The following is a 19,262-nucleotide window of genomic DNA, read 5'->3' on the forward strand; positions in this document are numbered from 1 at the left end:
TCGGTTTACGAACATTAAATTTATGGAAATTTTACCTTGGCATCCAAACTATTTTTCGGTATACACACGGAGCTGCCACAATATGTGATGTGTCGTTCACGAACGAGCCCGTTGTCCTAACCAGAAAATGGCAGCCGGCTTCTTTTTGTCCTCTATTCCACGCCCCCAGTCGTCGGTTAAAGCCACGTGATTGGTCAAGATCGCAACAGTGATGGGGGGGGGGGGTTACAGACAAAGAGAGTGAAGCCATTCTCCAAAAAAGAAAATGGCAGCCGACATTATTTTTTTGTCCTGTATTCCCCGCCCCCAGTCTTTGGTTAAAGCCACGTGATTGGTCAAGAACGCAGCAGTGAGGGGAGGTGGTTTATGTCATGATCTGGTTGGCGCCAAACGGGGGGCGCTTTTTTCCATTCAGATGATTTTGATGTTTTACATTTTGTTCCTGCTGACTTTATTTTAATACAATTTGTCAAACAACCTCCTGCCTGCTTTTTGGGATCCGAACCCGCCATCACCACCTCGCAAACCGTGACTGAATGAACCGGCCTATCATCGGATCCCGCAGGTACATCGGACCCGTCTCATTTCCACCCTGTGCCTGGCAATGCTACGTCCACGTTAGCGCAAGCCTCGTCGAGTTTGAATTGCGTCACCCGACGAGCCGCAACGTCCACGTAAACGTCCGGCCGAGACCTCCTTCCAGGTGGCCGTCCAGGGTGACACTGGATGACTGGCATTGCACGCCCACGTCCAGCCACGCTGTCGTCGTGCATGACGAATTGAGTCTCATCCACGACGAGCCGTGCAACGTCCGCGTCAACGTCAGTCCGAGACCCCACTCACCGCTGGATCCCGGAGCGGCTCTGGACTGGTCTCGTTCCCCCGGAGCCGGGCAGTTCACGCCCACGTCGGCGTCCGGCCGAGACCTGGTCCCATACGGCCGTACGGGGTGCCATTCTTTGCCTGGCAGTTCGACGTCCACGCAGAGCCATGCGCCGTCGCGTGAACGTGCGAGAGGGATCGCACTCACGCCCACGACGATCCGTGCCGCGTCTTCGTCCACCCCAGGCCGAGTCCCGTTCCCATCAGGCCGCTGCCCGTCGTGTGCTGGAGAGGCAGCGGTTGCCCTCTCCACCGACCGTTCCCTGGCGAGTGGACCTTTTGGGAGACTGTTGGGACTTCTGGAAGCAGCCCCTTGAAGGGGGGGTACTATCATGATCTGGTTGGCGACCAACGGGGGGCGCTGTCGGCCCCGCCTACACCTGCACAGGTGCTGGTCGTCCCGATCAGATTGGCGACCAGCGGGTAGCGACGTCAGCCCTGCCTGCAGCCTCGCAGGTGCTGGTCGTTTAATCATTGACACTTAAAAGGACACCCGGCGTGACCATCCGGTGCCGGTTCATTGTTTCTTTGCTGCTTGGTTGCTGCATGCATTGTGTATGTGTTTGTTTAACCTTGGCGGACTTTTACTTTTGGTCTTCTTTTGCTACTTTGTATTTTTTCCATTCAGATGATTTTGATGTTTTACATTTTGTTCCTGCTGATCTTTATTTTAATACAATTTGTCAAACAACCTCCTGCTCCCTCCTGCCTGCTTTTTGGGATCCGAACCCGCCATCACCACCTCGCAAACCGTGACAGTTTAAACATGAAAGAGATGGGCAGACGACAGACTGAGAGTGACAAAATGAATAGAAAACAGTGAAATTTGGACTTGTTTCAATTTTGATAGTTCAAAGACAGAGTGTACACTGCAAGGTTAAAATTCCCATCAATCAGGCTCCACAAATAACCCGCACAAGCCACCTGTACACTTGATGAAAAAACCATCAACCTAGCTAAACAGAACACAATTGATGAGGAACTAGGTAAAATTATCGCAGAGAAAGCACCTACAAGGGATCATTCCTCAAGATGGTGAAAGAAGAAGGCTAGGTTCCTCATCAAGTGTTTAATGCTGAGGAAACCGGCCACTACTCAATCAAGCCATCAACGACCATCACAAAGGTAAATAAAATGACTTTATTATATAGTACAGTTTATTTCTTTAAAAATAATACAATTGCACATTTATTATACATAAAATGAGGTATATTTTGTGTAGTTTTAAGGCTTAGAAAGTACAAAATGATCAGTTATTTCAGACAATAATTGACAAAATAACAACAACAAAAACATTTTCGTTCACGTAATAAAATGGGAAGGAGAGTGCTTTAAAAAAAGAACTAACAAAAAAAATGTTTCATCTTTGTCAATTAATTTACAATGAAAGCTATACTTTGATTGTGTTTATTTTGATATTACTCTTTGGGTGTGCAGAGGTTGGAAGGTTAAACAGAAATGAGAGAATTGGGCTGTGACCCTCGTGAGGATAAGGAGATCAAATTAATTCATTGATAGTTATTTTATTACATGGTACTGGCTGTGATCTCTCTGTTGCTCTTATTGTTGCACTTACAAAATAATCCATGTACAAAAAACATAAATAAATACAATTAAAATTAACAAAAATGTCTGACAGTTTTGAAGAAGATGCTTGCAGATACTAAAATATTAAAAGTGTCTTTTGTTTCGACAGTGTCAGCGCTTTAGGGGTTTAACAATACAAACATTTGGAACCACCCTCCAAAGTGGAAAAAGTCAAATATGTACTGTCATTTCGTTCTCCTATCCATGGCCTAAAAGTCCACTCTGATCTTGCTCACAGCACGTACGCATTCACATAAATGTGTGTGTGTGTGTGTGTACAGTACAGTATATGCTGTATATGTATATACTGTATGTATATATGTATAGTGGGAACTCGGCTTACACACTTAATTGGTTCCCCAAGCATTACGGTTACAACACAGTCCTAACAGGGCTGGTTAAAAAAAAACATGTCTGTAAAGTCACAGAGACAGGTACGAAAAGCAGCAACACGTTAGCACTGGCTACAAGGTCTGTGTACAAAAACATACCAAGTCACTGAGACACAGAAGAAATACATTCACACTCACTAAGAGGGCTGGTTACAAAAACATAGCAAGTTGTTAAGAGCCGTCCTCATCCCCGATTACCATTTTGTGTTTGGGCTTTTACTGGGCGAGTTGCTTGTTCTGTAGCCACAAAGGGACATATGTCTTCTTGTGCCGGTCCCAAGCCCGGATAAATACAGAGGATTGTGTCAGGACGGGCATCCGACGTAAAAGCTTGGCCAAAACAAACATGCAGATCAAACCTCTCAAGATGGAGGACACTGATTTGCTGTGGCGACCCCTTGACGGGAAAAGAAGAAGAGAAAATGATGTTTTATGTGGACCTGGGAATGGATTATTCTCATTTTAATGGTTTCCTATGGGAAATTATTTTTTGGGATACACACTTTTCATCTTACACACTGTCTGGGAACCAATTAGGTTCCTAAGCCAAGGTATCACTGTACATACATCTATATATAGACTAAACTAACATCTACAAATGAGTTGAAATGAACATTTCGGATGTGTATGTAAAAACATTTTATCAGCTTCTACCTTCACTTGACGCAAATTCCCTTCATGACTGACCTTGAGGTACCTTTGACCTTGAACGCATACGTGTATATCGTGCAAGTGACGCCGTGGCGTTTGACGTCTTTTGACTCAAGATCTGCTTGTCTTTTAGTCGAAAACGAGAGAAAGATTGCTGTGGTGCAGCCAGAGAAACAGTGAGTATTTATTTATTATATCTTTTTTTTATTATATAGATTATCTATTTAGGGCGGCCCGGTAGTCGAGTGGTTAGCACACCGGCTTCACAGTGCAGAGGTCGCCGGTTCGCGTCCCGGTCCGGCCTCCCTGTGTGGAGTTTGCATGTTCTCCCCGGACCCGCGTGGGTTTTCTCCGGGTCCTCCGGTTTCCTCCCACACTCCAAAAACATGCATGGCAGGCAGATTGACCACTCCAAATTGTCCCTAGGTGTGAGTGTGAGAGTGACTGTTGTATGTCTTTGTGTGCCCTGCGATTGGCTGGCAACCAATTCAGGGTGTCCCCCGCCTTGTGCCCGAAGACTGCTGAGATAGGCTCCAGCAACCCCCGTGACCCTAATGAGGAATAAGCGGCACGGAAAATGAGATGAGATGAGAGATGAGATTATCTATTTATTATAGTACCTATGCTTGTCTGTGACTGTGAAGTGTCCTTGAGAGCTTTGAAAGGTGCTTCAAATGTAATGTATTATTATTATTATTATTATTATTATTATTATTATTATTATTATTATTATTATTATTATTATTATTATTATTATTATTATTATTATTATTATTATTATTATTATTATGACGGCCACACGTTAAAGTCAGCTTTATTGTTCAATATGCTAATATGCATGACATCGAGCACAGATGAAATTACTGTCCTCTCGGACCCAGCGTGCAAGGCACTTATAATGGCTTTAACAAACATGAAAACGCCAATTTGCCAGGAGAGGACCCGCTGCGTGTTCACGCGCCGCCATCTTGGGAAAAAACAAAAATAACAAAAAATATGACAACACAGAGAGTCATTCATTCTTCAGCGCTTGCTATACCCTCTTTGTGATATGAAGCAGTTCGAGATGAAAGAGGAGAGCATCAAAGCATCCTTTTCAGCAGTGGATCAGGGACGTCACAGTGGAATGTGCATGTCTACTACAAGCTAAATGTTGAAAGCAAACACGAAGCTGTAGCATCCATTGACGAAAAGAGATTGTCACACGGTGATATGTCCCGTTTGAAGCCATTTTTGCTTGACTTTCCGGCAGAGGCCCGCCAACGTCGTCGTCGCCCGACACGCTGAGGCCGCAAATGGCAAATCATCCGGAGGCTGGTCAGTGAATGCGCTTGGCGAGGGTCGCCCGCCTTCTTGGAGCCCCATTCACGCACGCATTGTGTCCATCCTTCTTCTCGTTACAGGCAAGGGAAACGGGAAATACTGCTGCCCCAAGATCTACTTTAACCATCGCTGTTTCTCCGGCCCGTACCTGAATAAGGGACGCATCGCCGAGCTGCCTCAGTTTATCGGGCCCGGAAACTGCATCCTTGTCATCAAAGAGGTCCTTCGTCCTTTTCACCCATACATTTTAACCCCAGTCGCCGACATATTTCACACTCTCATCTTTGCCATTTTTCGGACAACAGCCGATATGCAGCAGGAAGGAAAGCAGAGAAATTGTCTCAGATTGGCAGACTTCTGACTTTTTCAGACCAAATGGCCAGATAAAACTAAATATGTATTCTCGCTTTTTTGCTGTTCATTTCCTGTTTTGGCTTGTGTTGGCGGAAAGCGCAAATTTGATTGGATGATACTGACGCCGGTTGGCGGAAAGCGCCATTTTGATTGGCTGACTATTTTAAGGAGTGGTTTCTTCTGGTGAGAGCCTTCCTGATTTCTGAATGGCTTTCAGCTGCTGGCACACCTGCCTTCATTCCAGCTCTCTCCTCTGGGGGAAAAATGGTGCCACTCATCTTTGGACTACAGCTTCGACCATATCTGTAGTTTGCCAAGACACTCATCTTTGGAAAAGTGAAATGTTTTGAGGTCTCCACTTTGAGATGCACGACCAAGAAGGAGGCTTTTTTTCCCAGAGATGGCTCCTTTGGAGGAGACTGCCTCCCACTTTGGGCCGTCCAAGGCTTGAACTTGTTGAGAGAACCTTTTTGCCACCTTCCAAACCATTGCAACTGTTTTAACCAGTCTAATGATAGGACCCTGGTCTGTGGTCCATTTCAGGTACATCACTGCGCCATAAGCATGCTCACTTCCATCAGAGAATGTGACCGCAGAGGGTGGTTCAGTAATGAAGCATTTGGGAGTTAGAGCCCTAGTGAACATGATCGTACTGAGTTGCTGGGACTCCTCGAATAGATCGATTGCATCATCTCTGAGTCCATCTGAGAGTGCAAGGTAAACACCCCCTTTTGAATAAGTGGACGAATAACAAAAACTCAGGTTGATTCGCCTTTGGAGAGGATTTGATAGATTCTAATTTGCAATGAAACAATACCATCTATGAAACAGTCGGCTGTCAGTGGCACTACGGCATGCCCCATGCTAACGTTAGCATCGATATACTTATGTGGGAGACAGCAGAAAGCAAGCTCAAGAGCAGTGTGCAGGCCAGATAGCAGTAACTTTGTGCAAGTACCCGGCAAATTGACTTTTATTCCGATAGTTTGGCTGGATTTTTACCAATCATGAAAAACAGAAAGCCATTCATATTCATGCTGGGTATTATCACAAAGTTATTTTATATCATACATTATGACATTTTGTGTACACGCACATATACAGTAAAGCCTCGTTATATCGATAGTACTGCTTATTACGATACTATTTCTATGAACGCAAGGAGAAAATTTACATGCCGCAGGATCGGATATATCGATAGTCCGGTTATATCAATATTTTTTCCGACTCCCGAGAATATCGATATAACGAGACTTTACTGTAGCTTTATATACAGGTAACATCCGATTTACGACCGGGGCGAGTTATGGCCACCCATACTTACGACCACGTCCGCCAGCCCTTTTTTTTTTCTGCGGCTGCCACCGCTACAGCCAGCAACGCGACAGAGACAGAGATCCGTGCAGGATTTATTGAGCTAGAACACAAAGCACTGGTCCCAAAAAGAGGACCAGGGATGTAATCAAAAATAATGAATACCAAAAACGACGAGTGGGGGGAGCAATGGAACGAGCACCGAAGACAAAGTCCAGGGTAATACAAAGTACAATACGGGTTGACAGTGTCCCGTTTTCGTACCCGCCGTCCTGAAAAAAGAAGTGGTGGAAAGCGGGGAGGCGTGGCATATATATATATATACACACACTCAGTTGATAAGGCATCGGTTGGGCATACGGGAGACGGGGGTTCGAATCCCCGGATATGGTCCACACCTACTGGCTAAAGAAACTCACAGCTCTCCACGAGCGCCTAGCAGCACAAATGAACCAGTTGCTGATGGATGGGACTCATCCAGGATGGCTAACCGAAGGGCGAACAATCCTGATCATGAAGGATTCCTCAAAGGGTGCAGTTCCTTCCAACTATCGACCAATAACCTGTCTCTCCTCATGTCAGGCATCATTGTGGCTAAGATAAGTGGACACATGGATCAATACATGAGGAAAGCACAGAAAGGCATTGGTAGAGATACTAGAGGTGCCAAACATCAGCTGCTGGTTGACAGAACAGTCGCACTTGACTGCAGGTCACGACATACCAACCTGTGCACAGCCTGGATTGATTACAAGAAACCATATGACTCGATGCCACACACATGGATGACTGAATGCTTGGAGCAGCCAGATAATCGCCAAGACAGGCTATGGATACTGCCTCAGAAATGGAGCTATGATCAGTCACCTCCACTACATGGATGACATAAAGCTGTATGCTAAGAGCGAAAGGGACATAGACTCCCTGATCCACACAACCAGGATCTACAGCAGTGATATCCAGATGTCATTCGGGCTGGAGAAATGTAGTCGGATGGTGACTAAGAGGGTCAAGGTAGTCCACACTGAAGGGGTCTCACTCCCTGAAGGAACAATAGCAGACATTGAAAACAGCTACACGTACCTTGATATACCACAGGCCAATGGCAACCTCGAACTAGCAACAAGGAAAGCGGCTACGACCAAATACCTCCAGCGGGTGAGGCAAGTCCTCAGAAGCAAGCTCAATGGCAAGAACAAGCCCAGCTACAAGTACCTTGGTATACCACAGGCCAATGGTAACCTCGAACTAGCAACAAGGAAAGCGGCTACGACCAAATACCTGCAGCGGATGTGGCAAGTCCTCAGAAGCCACGGATGTTAAGACCCGAAAACTCCTCACCATGCATGGAGGGTTCCATCCCAAGTCCAGCACTCTGAGACTGTACACAAGCCGTAAGGAAGGAGGCCGGCGAGTAGTGAGTGTGAGAGCCACTGTCCAGGATTAAACATCCAAGCTCCATGAATACATCAAAGGGAAGGCTCCAACGGATTATGTACTCAGAGAATGTCTCAGACAATGGTGAACAGAGGATGAGGTGCTGGAAGATGGACAATCATGGGAGGAAAAGCCCCTACACGGGATGTACCACCGAACCATAACAGAAGTGGCTGATCTCAAGAAGTCCTATCAGTGGCTAGAGAGGGCTGGCCTAAAGGACAGCACAGAGGCACTCATCCTGGCTGCTCAAGAGCAGGCCCTGAACACCAGAGCCATAGAGGCAGGGATATACCACACCAGGCAGGTGTAGGTTGTGCAAAGAGGCACCTGAGACAATCAACACATAACTGCAGGGTGTAAGATGCTGGCAGGGAAAGCCTACATGGAGCGCCATAACCAGGTGGCTGGCATAGTCTACCGAAACATCTGTGCGGAGTATGGACTAGAAACCCCAAGGTCAAAATGGGAAACACCTCCAAAGGTAGTAGAGAATGACCAAGCAGAGATCCTGTGGGACTTCCAGATACCAACCAGATATCGTGGTCATAGATAAAGGGGAAAGGAAAGCCGTTGTCGTGGATGTCGCGGTCCCGAGTGATGGAAACATCAGAAAGAAGGAACATGAGAAAATCGAGAAATACCAAGGGCTCAGAGCTGGAGAGAGCCTGGAAGGTAAAGGTGACAGTCGTGCCTGTGGTGGTCGGAGCACTCGGGACAGTGACCCCCAAACTCGGCGAGTGGTTCCAACAGATCCTGGCAACAACATCGGATATCTCGGTCCAGAAAAGTGCAGTGCTGGGACCAGCACGGATCCTGCGCAGAACCCTCAAGCTTCCTGGCCTCTGGTAGAGGATCCGAGCTAAAATGGGGACAGACACCACCCATAAGGGGTGAAACGAGGATATATATATTTATATATATATATATATATATAGAGCGGCCCGGTAGTCGAGTGGTTAGCACACCGGCTTCACATTGCAGAGGTCGCCGGTTCGCATCCCGGTCCGGCCTCCCTGTGTGGAGTTTGCATGTTCTCCCCGGACCCGCGTGGGTTTTCTCCGGGTCCTCCAGTTTCCTCCCACACTCCAAAAACATGCATGGCAGGCAGATTGACCACTCCAAATTGTCCCTAGGTGTGAGTGTGAGAGTGACTGTTGTATGTCTTTGTGTGCCCTGCGATTGGCTGGCAACCAATTCAGGGTGTCCCCCGCCTCGTGCCCGAAGACAGCTGAGATAGGCTCCAGCAACCCCCGCGACCCTATTGAGGAATAAGCGGCACATATAAATATGATATATATATATATATATATATATATATATATATATATATATATATATATATATATATATATATATATATATATATATATATATAGTAAAGTCTCGTTATATCGATATCGTTTATATTGATAATACTGCTTATTACGACACTATTTTCATTTCCCGTGCACATTTCTAGTCTTTTTATGTATAATTAGTTCCGTTTAGTACGATTCGTGGTTACTACGGTGCTCTTTTTCATCTCCCGCCGGCCATTTTGCTATGTTTATATCGATACAAAAGATATTTAAGGTGAATCGATATTTGCTTAGGGGTTTCTACACAGAACCACTATTATCGAAATCTGTATCGGTCGCGCCATTGGTCGACTTGGTCAAGTGACTTGGCCACGTGAGTTTGTTACATGACCAGCTCCCGTGTAGCAGACGCCATATTCATTTTCAAGCGCCAGCTCGTGTGTAGCAGATGACATTTTCTACCGTCTTCAACAATGGCGACAACAATGGCATACATGTTTGCAATCGATTAAATAATTATATGTGCCAATATGAGGCAACATCTCTCACCCAAAAAAAAGACGCAAAAGGCCACCTCCGTTTCTTATATGGCGCTTGGATGCCCTCTAATGGCGGCTTTTGGACGCAACACGGTTCTCAGACCAAACATACTTCATCAACGTAAGTAATGTAAACGTTGCAGTTTTGGTTTGTCATGCATGTACTGTATTTAATTGTGCAGCATTCAGATATGCATGCAACAATCACTGTTTTTTTTTCGTGGTTTCGTGTGAATAGAACGTGTGGATTTTGCATTGGTGGCATTTTTGAAAGGAAATAGTCATTAAAAAAGTGTAAAGACGTTTTTATTTTATGCACAAATTTATTTTTCACTTCACTACTGTACAAAAAGCATGTTAGATACGCAATCCATGAACCCAATGATAAAATGACATGCCATATCAAAGCTCCCTCGTTTACGCCCCCCCCCCTTTAATACAGTTCGGCGCAGGACGGATATATCGACAGTACGGTTATATCGACAATTTTTCTAACTCCCGAGAATATCGATATAACGAGACTTTACTGTATGTATATACAGTAAAGTCTCGTTATATCGATATCGGATATATCGATAGTCCCGGTTATATCGATACTATTTCTATGCACGCACGGAGAAAATTACATGCAAACAGGGTCGGATATATCGATAGTCCCGGTTATATCGATATTTTTTCGGACTCCCTTGAATATCGATATAACGAGACTTTACTGTATATATATATATATATATATATATATATATATGCGTGTGCGCCCCCGCCATTTTTCTCATTTGTCATTCTCACCCCTGAGAAATCGATTGAGTCAAGCATTTTGTCGTCTTGACCTTGTGCGCAGGTTTTGACTCTTCTCATCAACTCGGCGTATAAGCCGAGCCGCGTTCTGAAGGAACTGCAGCTGGAGCAGGAGAGTCGCTGGCAAGGCAACGGGGAGACTCTCAAAGCCAAGTGAGAGTACACGCTGTGTCCCTCAGAAGGAAGTGGCGTGGGGATCTCTTTTACCCAAAGAATGGGTTCCAGACAACCCGCGCTTGTCCTCTCTTTCAGATATAAGGGAAAGAGCTACCGCGCCACGGTGGAAATTGTGCGCACGGCAGATCGCGTGGCTGAATTCTGCCGGAAGACCTGCATCAAGTTGGAGTGCTGCCCCAACCTCTTCGGACCTCGCATGGTTCTAGAGCACTGCTCGGAAAATTGCTCCGTCCTCACCAAGACCAAATACAGTAAGCGGATTGGCCATGTGGCCGTCGGCCGGGTCGCCATTTCCACCGTGGCGTTGAGCTCCCTGCGTGGAAAATTGCATTTAAAGGACAACCGACAAGTTGCGTCCATAATTTGTAAAATCACTTCAAATGATGTCTACTGACCGCATCTTACAATGATTCCACCACATATAGCTAAGTCTTGTTTTCGAGTTGATGACGAACCCCGAAGTGACGTAACGGAGGGAACGCCCCTGACCGAGAAAGCGACACACAATGCATTTCGGGTACTTTGTTTCATCTGAAAACAATGTGTTGATCGCGAAATTAAAAGGAAAACTACATACATAACGCGATGGTGAATCGTGTGGCAGCCAATTGCGGTTACCCGCATAAAGAAGGTGTAAGTTTACACAAATTCCCAGCGGACAAACCATGCAGCATTTCCAACTGAGCCAGAGCAGTATAGTGCCAGCTGAGGAGCTACCTAGAGTACTCGAATCCCCGCTTGGATAACCGCTATCATCCCCTCAGCTTGACAATGGGTCAAAAGTTGCTTCCAGCCCAAGAGAGCAATCGTCATTATAGTGGAGCAAACCTATCTGACAAATTTTCAGCTGCTGGAACGAGGAGCTAGCCCGAGTTAGCGATAGAGAACCACTGTCATTCATACGCAAGTTCGTAACTCTTCATCTTGAAAGTTTAAACAACGTTTAGCACACACACCAGTCAACAATCTGCATTGATGTTGACATCTTGTAGCTTATTATTTGTTATTCCTGTTCTTATATGCCACATATCACCCAATTGTTGCTATATTGCTTATTCACGGACCTTCATATGTCGTGTCCTTCACCAGTTTTGTCGCTTACGGCTCGCATTGACACGGAAGGACTTCTTTAATCGATCGCAAACACTTATGCTTTCCTCTTCAGAACTATTTGAATAATATTCATAACTGGATGAGTAACAACAAAGGATCTTTTTCCGAATCTAACTCTCTGAAGCCATTTTTTAAATTCTGGAGCAAGGCAGTTTTGAAAGAGTTTCTTGACATAACGTCACGAACTAGGGGCGGGACTTTCTGAATCTCTCCAGTTTTGAGCTCATTAGTGGCAGTTTTGGGCAACTTTAAGTCATTTTTATTGGTGTTTTGCGATTGACTAAAAATATCAGCCTGTGTGTTTTAGGTATTTTAGATGCTATAAAACGTTTTTCTGATGTCAGTTAGGAAACAAAAAAATGGTGTCGGTTGTCCTTTAACCCTAGAATGTGTGACGTGGTGACAGACATCGGCGTGCCGTACGAGAGTTTACCTCGGGGAGCATTCAAAAGCAAAATTTGTTTCTGGTCGGTTCAGCAAACGCGAAATAATAATAATGATACATTTCATTTATAAGTGCCTTTCAAAACTCTCAAGGTCACTTAACAGTCAGGATAAGCTTTTTTTTGTGAGTGAGCAGCGGCAGCCACACGCGCCAGCGTTCACTCAACCCGGAAGTAACTCAAATAGATAGAAAGCTAGCTATCTAGCTAATACATAGCTAATAGATCGCTAGCTAGCTGGAAATATAGCTAATTAAATGTATTATTATTATTATTAATATAAAGCCAACTAGCTAGCTAGCTAATAGATAGCTAATAGACAGCCAGCTAACTAGCTACATAGCTAATAGATAGCTGGCTGGAGAGATAGGTAATAGATAGCCAGATAGCTAGCCAGATAGCTAATAGCTAGCAAATTATGATATTAATAATAGTACATTTCATTTCTAAGTGCCTTTCAAAACTCTCAAAGTCACTTTACAGTCACAGGATAAGTTTTTCTGTGGGTGAGCAGCGGCAGCGACACGTGAAATCGGGCATTCTCAACTTCACCAGAGGTCCCCAACGCAAGCGGTTCGGTTTGTCTTGCACTTTCATCATTTCAATCAGCAACGGTGGTCCGCTGTCTCCCCAGCAGCGTATTACTACGGGAAGAAGAAGAGCAAGCGCGTGGGCCGCCCGCCCGGAGGCCACACCAACCTGGAGGCCGCTGCCAAAAGGAGAGGGAGGAGGAGGAAGAGAAGGAAACAGCTCTTTGTCCATAAAAAGAGACGCTCTTCCACGTCAGTCGACAACACCCCCGCCGGCTCCCCGCAGGTAATTTTTCTTAGCCCGGGCCCGCCCAAGAAAATCTCCATTTCCAGAGCGGCGAAAGTCAAGGTCAAAAGTCAAAGTCAGCTTTATTGTCAAATATGCTAATATGCATGACATACAGCACAGATGAAATTAATGTCCTCTCGGACCCAGCGTGCAAGGCACTTATAATGACTTTAACAAACATAATAAACACGAAAATGCCAATTTGCCGGGAGAGAGAGGGAGCCGCTGTGCGTTCACGCGCCGCCATCTTGGGGAGAAAAAAAAACAAATAGGTTATACAGGCTAAGTAAATATGGTGGAAGACACACATCATGACATTATTGAAGATGCACATCATTACATCGTTGAAGATGCAAATCATGACATTATTTAAGTCGCACATCATGACATTATTTTCATGGCATATCATTGAGAAAAGCAAAATACCATGGCAAACTAAACAAATTATAATTTGAAATAAAATAAATAATAAATAATAAATAATAAAATGTATTAAATAATCCTTCAGCATCTGTTGTGAATGCTTGTCAATTTGTGAGACTCAAAATGTAAATGAAGTGCTCAGGACAAACCGATGATTATTGATATTGGATTGGATTGGATGTACCTTTATTCGTGGAGAAATTTACATTTCACAGCAGCAAAGTTATGAAAGGAAGAGGAAAGGAAAGGAAAAAAAAGTAGAAAAACAAAATACAGGAGCTGCTGGAAAGGCAGCCACTCTCGCAGCGGCATCTTGAAGTCGAAAAAACAAAAGAAAACTAAATAATATGACAACACAAAGAGTCATTCCTTCTTCAGGACTTGCTGTACCCTCTTTGAGATGACATGAAGCCGTTCTAGATGAAAGAGGAGAGGATTAAAGCATCCTTTTCAGCAGTGGATCAAGGACGTCATGGTGGAATGTGCACGTCGAGTACAAGCTAAATGTTGAAACCAAACACGAAGCTGTAGCATCCATTGATGAAAACAGATTGTCTCACATCTCCTGCCCTACATTAATCCGCTTCAATTCCAAGCCGCGACAGTTCCACATACGCATCAGCGCTCTGGGTTGACACCAGTGACGTGCAGTCAGTGGAGGCAGGGGAGGCAGTGCCTCACCTGTCATCATGGAAAGCTCTCATGGAAATATCAAATGAGAAAATAAATGAAACAGTTGTATGTATTTAGTGATTTGTACTTTAAAGTTCTTGTCCATTTAACTTCACCGTTTTAGGGTTTTTTTTCAAAATCGCTGAATTTTCACATTTACCGTTCAAATACTAAGTTGAGGCGAGCGGTGAGGCAGCAGCCGGCTGAGCCTCACCATGGATTGCGCAATCACTATGCTTACTGTGCTGGCTTGCTCTGCAATGAGATCGCATTGCTGTCCTTCTGCATATCGCTATTAAAGCGTTCAAACACGTTTAGTATATGAACTAAATTTCTACAGTTTAGCTGGTGTATATAATGTAGAGTCATTGTACATTATAAACACTGTACTACAGTGTTTATTTTGTTTTATTTTTATCAAAACGCTGTGCGTAGGTGAGGCACACAGTTCTCCCGCCTCATGACAGGCAGGGGGCGCTTGTGATTCCAGAGATACTTCTTACTCCATGTCTGCAGAATAATACAATTAGAGACAGAAAGCTACAGTAAACAGTTAGCAAGTAAAGTGCAACCCTGCAGTCATTTTTTCGTGTTGCTTGGCCTCACTTTCAGAATGGAGGATTACATCTCTAAATTGAAAGAATTTTCTAAACTGGACTTTCAATCGAAGCAGGAGGTAATAATTAAAGGAAGACCAACACCGGAGCTAAAAGGTTTGCTTCAGACAACGGGACACAATACTCGCTCTTTTCAGACGGACTGGTACACACGAAAAGGCTGGCTGTGTGGATGTCCAGCAAGACACCAGAGCTAAAAGGTTTGCTTCAGACAACGGCACACAATACGCGCTCTTTTCAGGCGGACTGGTACACACGAAAAGGCTGGCTGTGCGGATGTCCAGCAAGAAACCGCCTTTTCTGCTTTTCCTGCCTTCTGTTCTCAACTTGTGACAATGTCTGGACTCAAATGGGATATTGCGACCTGAAAAATTTACAACGGAGCCTCATCAAAAATGAGCGGAGACTCAACATCAGCATCCACAATGCTAAGGTAAAGGAGAACCGGGAGATTTTAAAAGATCTCATCAATCCCACCTGCTTCCTTGCCAAACAACAGCTGGCATTTCGTGGAAATGATGAAAGTAAATGCTCTGCTCATCGTGGCAACTATGTTGAACTATTACATGCTTTCGCTCAGAAAGATGACCGGCTAGCGAGTCATTTTGGGACATCCACTGTATTTTGTGGCCTGTGAAACAGAATACAGAACGTTTTAATTGAAGCAGTTGGTGATGTCATTAGAAATGACATTAAAAAGGAGATCGGTGCAGCCCCATTTGTTGCTGTAGAAGTAGACGAGATTGTCATTCTCAGCACTGAAAACATACAGTCGGAACAGGACTGATCAAGGACGACTTTCTTCACTGGCAGTGATCTCCGTTGAGACGGAGAGACTTTTAAAACTGAAGAAAGATAAGGAAGGCTTCTACAAAGAATTTATCGATGCCTTTCTTCAGAAGGAGCGGCGCATGGACTAAAGGTAACTCGATAAAAACTTTTTTTTTTTTTTTTTTTTTTTCTATGCTACAGTTTGTATATATAAAGAATGCTGACATGAAATTTTAAACAAAATACGTTAACTGTTGCCCATCAAATGGTGAATAAACTACTCTGTAGAGTTCATATGTTTGTAAATCTGACTATGATGACGTCAGTGCCTCACCAGCCATGAACCTCACCGCACGTCACTGGTTGACACTCCTTTCTTCTTATCGTGGGCTCCTCAAGACATGCATCCATCCAGCCGCAGACTGTCCAACAGCACCGACCTCTCCGCTGAACAAACCGGGGCTGTTAAGATGTTGCCCATGACAGGCGCAAAAAAAAAGCACAATGGCCCCAGAGTTGTCCAGCCATGACAGTCAAATGGCACCGACATTCCTCCCATTCAAAAACAGTACTGGCATGTTCATGCTGCCGAACCGCTCAGCACAGTCTCCTCCTTGATGAATGTCATGGCCAAAAATGCTGAAAAACAATCCGTATCCGTTCCTCACGATACACAACAACACAAAGTGACAAAAGAAAACCCAAAAACAAGACAAGAACAACAAAGCGCAAATCATCAATTCCGCCGCTTCAAATCACAGTGAAAGCATCAAACAGTTGACTCCCCGCACGTGACCGGGTTCTTCTTCAGATCCTCTTGTGCCTTTTCAAATGTTGAAACAGCCTGGCTCCACTTTATAATAATAATAATATTAATAGTAAAAATACATGTCATTCATAAATGCCTTTCAAGACTCTCAGGGACACTTTACAGTCACAGGATATTTTTTCTGCGGGTGAGCAGCGGAAGCCACACGCGCCAGCGTTCACTCAACCCGGAAGTAATTCTGATAGAATAGTAACAAAAAATAAATAAAAAATCAAGACTGATGTTAACTCATTCGCCGTCATTCCCGAATTTTTCAATTTCCGATTTTATTCGGATTTTGTTCAGGTTTTGATAAAGTGCTGGGCAGACCTCTGGCTGTTTTTTCCCTTCCACGAGAGGGCAGCATTTGCCTTTTCGTTCATGTTAGCGCTTTGTGACAGTTTCAGCTGTTGTTAAAGCGCGATATAAACCAATATGTATGTATTGCATTGTATTTTGGACACACGCCCTCATTTCAAGCTAATCTAACTGCAGACACATATAATGAACTCTTTTTCTGATGAAGAAAGAGAGCCAAAGGTTTCTAGCGCTGTGTTCAATGCATAAATTATGACAGTCGCACTAGCTATCAAGCTACCTCCATAGCTATCTATTTTCTATATGTTAGGTATCTATTAGCTAGCTATTAGATAGCTTTTAGCTATTAGCTATCTATTAGCGGTCTAGCTGGCTGGCTAGCAACCTAGCTAACTATCTATATGCTATCTATTAGCTAGCTATCTAGCTTTCCATCTATTTGACTTACTCTGGGTTGAGTGAACGCTGGCGCGTGTGGCTGCCGCTGCTCACCCGCAGAAAAAAGAATGTTCTTATCCAGTGACTGTAAAGTGTCCTTGAGAGTTTTGAAAGGCGCTTATAAATGAAATTTATTATTATTGTTATTGTTATTATGTAGTCCTAAAACTCAATATTCTGTGGCTCCTGCAATTTGAGTGAAAATGACAAAAACCCTGGCTGACTTTCCCTTGCCGAACTTCTTTTTTGTTCACGGCTCCCAGGGCAGCGGGGAGGAGGAAGACCTGGACGAAGACGACGACTCCCTGAGTGAAGACTCTGGCTCCGAGGTGCAAGATGATCTCCAAGATGATTCGGAACAGTCGGCGGAGAAGTCTCAGCCCCCCTCGCCCACTCCGTCGCCGCCCGTCACGCCTCGCTCCACCCGGCGCCGACGGAAGCCTTGCTCGCCCTCTTTCTCCGACGACGAGAACCACCCTCCGTCGCCAAAGGTCGACTTGAAAAAAAAATGTGCTTTTGGTCATAATTAATAATAATATTACAGTGATGCCTTGGTTTACAAACCCCTTGGCTCGGTTTGCGAACATTAGATTTATGAACATTTTACCTTGGCATACGAACTATTTTTCGGGATACACTCGGAGTGCCACAATGAGTGATGTGTCGTTGGCGAACGAGCCTGTTCTCCGACCAAGAAAATGGCAGCCGGTTTGTTTTGGTCCTTTATTCCCCGCCCCCAGTCGTCGGTTAAAGCCACATGATTGGTCAAGAACGCAGCAATCAGTTACAGACAGAGAGAGTAGGGCCATTCTCCAAAAAAAGAAAATGGCACCGACTTTTTTTTGTCCTCTATTTCCCGCCCCCAGTCTTCGGTTAAAGCCACGTGATGGGTCAAGAACGCAGCAGTGGGGGGGGGGGGGTTAAACATTAAAGAGACAGGCAGACGACAGAGAACGAGGCATAAAATAGATAGAAAACAGTGAAATTTGGACTCGTTTCAACTTTGATAGTTCAAAAGCAGAGTGTACACTGCAAGGTTAAAGTATCCCATCAATCAGGCGCCACAAATAACCCACACAAGCCATCTGTACACATGATGCAAAAAGCTATCAACCCAGCTAAACAGAACACAATTGTGGAGGAACAAGGTAAAATTATCGCAGAGAAGGCACCTACAAGGGATCATTCCTCAAGATGGTGAATGAAGGTTACGTTCCTCATACCTTGTTTAATGCTGATGAAACCGGCCACTCCATTCCATCAAGCCATGAACAACCATCACAAAGGTAAATAAAACGACTTTATTATAAAGTACAGTTTATTCATTTAATTATAATACAATAGCACATTTATTATACGTAAAATAAGGTATATTTTGTGTAGTTTTAAGGCTTATAAAAATTTGAAAGTATAACGGATGGGAACGGATTATTCTCATTTTAATGGTTTCCTATGGGAAATTATTTTTTGTGATACACACTTTTCGCCTGACACACTATGGGAACCAATTAAGTTCATAAGCCAAGGTATCACAGCAATACATTTTATTTCAAGCGCCTTTCAAAGCTCTCAAGGACACTTTACAGTCACAGACAAGCATAGAAACAATAATAAATACAATACAATTATAAATGGACTACAATAAATAAAATACAATTATAAATCGATGAGAAGGTTTCTTCAGCCGTCATCTGTACAAATTATATATTATATATACAAAATATATAGTAATTATATATTAATAATTTGTACAGATGGCGGCTGAAGAAACCTTCTCATCGATGGACCACTCCTGTACGACTGAGAGCTTACACAGACGTACAATTATAAATACAAACAAGATATAGAGCTACACAGAAAATTGCCACGTTTCTCCTTTGCCTCCCCAAGTTTGTTGTGTCATGGGAAAAAGGGATCGCTTGTGGTCTTTCTTCCTCTGCAGATATCAAAGGCAGAAGCTCCTTCAAAGTTGCACCTGGACAGCAGCCCCCTTGAGTGGAGTGTGACCGATGTGGTTCGTTTCATCAGGACGACTGACTGTGCGCCTCTTGCCCGCATTTTCATGGATCAAGTAAGAGATAGACG

General features: G+C 44.2%; 1 protein-coding gene across 6 annotated transcripts in view; it reads left to right on the top strand.

Annotated features, from left to right (window-relative positions):
- The window catches only part of sfmbt1 (Scm like with four mbt domains 1), a 51,077-nt gene that overhangs the window by 25,952 nt on the left and 5,863 nt on the right, over positions 1 to 19,262 (top strand). For 5 of the 6 annotated variants that reach the window (XM_089009810.1, XM_089009806.1, XM_089009811.1 and 2 more), the window contains 8 exons: positions 3,646 to 3,688; positions 4,765 to 4,829; positions 4,916 to 5,055; positions 10,622 to 10,731; positions 10,831 to 11,006; positions 12,946 to 13,127; positions 17,441 to 17,668; positions 19,120 to 19,248. In XM_089009810.1, coding sequence (XP_088865936.1) covers positions 3,646 to 3,688; positions 4,765 to 4,829; positions 4,916 to 5,055; positions 10,622 to 10,731; positions 10,831 to 11,006; positions 12,946 to 13,127; positions 17,441 to 17,668; positions 19,120 to 19,248 — 1,073 coding nt within the window. The remainder of the gene's footprint in view (positions 1 to 3,645; positions 3,689 to 4,764; positions 4,830 to 4,915; positions 5,056 to 10,621; positions 10,732 to 10,830; positions 11,007 to 12,945; positions 13,128 to 17,440; positions 17,669 to 19,119; positions 19,249 to 19,262) is intronic. The other variant, XM_089009807.1, reaches the window with a different exon arrangement.

Source organism: Hippocampus bargibanti, linkage group LG12, assembly GCF_051943395.1.
Source record: "Hippocampus bargibanti isolate YZ-2025 linkage group LG12, ASM5194339v1, whole genome shotgun sequence".
NCBI lineage: Eukaryota > Metazoa > Chordata > Actinopteri > Syngnathiformes > Syngnathidae > Hippocampus > Hippocampus bargibanti.